Source organism: Propithecus coquereli, unplaced genomic scaffold, assembly GCF_000956105.1.
Source record: "Propithecus coquereli isolate 6110/MARCELLA unplaced genomic scaffold, Pcoq_1.0 Scaffold576, whole genome shotgun sequence".
Classification (NCBI taxonomy): Eukaryota; Metazoa; Chordata; class Mammalia; order Primates; family Indriidae; genus Propithecus; species Propithecus coquereli.
Window position 1 is genome coordinate 142,093 of NW_012151685.1, and position 802 is coordinate 142,894.

An 802-nucleotide genomic window follows, 5' to 3' on the forward strand; every position below is an offset into this window, starting at 1 on the left:
AGTGCTAAATAATAGAAGGTCATTTAACATGCAGTTAATAAACCAATCTCTATTCATTGATTAGTTTGAGATTTTACTGAAAATAAAGGGAAAAAAGCCATTTGGAACAAAAATAAATTTTTCTAGTGAAAATTTGGAGGTTCAGACCCCTGAGGCTGAGGAAACTATACTTCAATATCTTAAGAGGCAAAGTGGGAAGAAAATAAAAAAATAACATTCAAAATCTATTTGTTCCTCCTTTAGTACATTTGTAAAGAAAAAAGTCTTATGTACCCTGTGGACGGTGCATCAAAATGAACAGTCTGCCCTCTTTTGTATTTTCCAGTAGTTTATCTGCCTCTCTTGAGCCAGAAAGCCTTGGGCTTGGCAGTGCCAATAGTAGCCAAGACTCTCTTCACAAAGCTCCCAAGAAGAAAGGAATCAAGTCTTCAATAGGACGTTTGTTTGGTAAAAAAGAAAAAGCTCGACTTGGGCAGCTCCGTAAGTATGCGTGTGTTAGACTTTCCCCTGCTACTCATTTTAGTCACTTGGCAGTGTCCATCTATCCTTCATTTCACTCCATTTCTCTTTTATTTTTTCTCTTTTCTACCTGACAAACTTTCTATCTTAATCATATTTGTAAGTCCAATTTAGCTGAATAATGCTTAATATAAGTTACAGTGAAAGAATATTATAAAGCTTTCAGTCCTTTTATTTCTCTGTTAATAACAATAGCTAGAAATTATTTAATGCTAACTCTTTGATAGGCACAATTGCCCTATGAGGCAAACGTTATTACTGTCCTTCTTATTTTATTGATGAG

The 802-nt window shown here is 34.4% G+C and overlaps 1 protein-coding gene across 1 annotated transcript in view; it reads left to right on the forward strand.

The window, feature by feature from the left end:
- PPFIA2 (protein tyrosine phosphatase, receptor type, f polypeptide (PTPRF), interacting protein (liprin), alpha 2) overlaps window positions 1-802 on the forward strand; it is a 160,151-nt gene that overhangs the window by 50,611 nt on the left and 108,738 nt on the right. Inside the window, 1 exon segment of the mRNA XM_012658160.1 lies at window positions 185-484. Within this exon segment, the coding sequence (XP_012513614.1) occupies window positions 185-484 (300 nt within the window).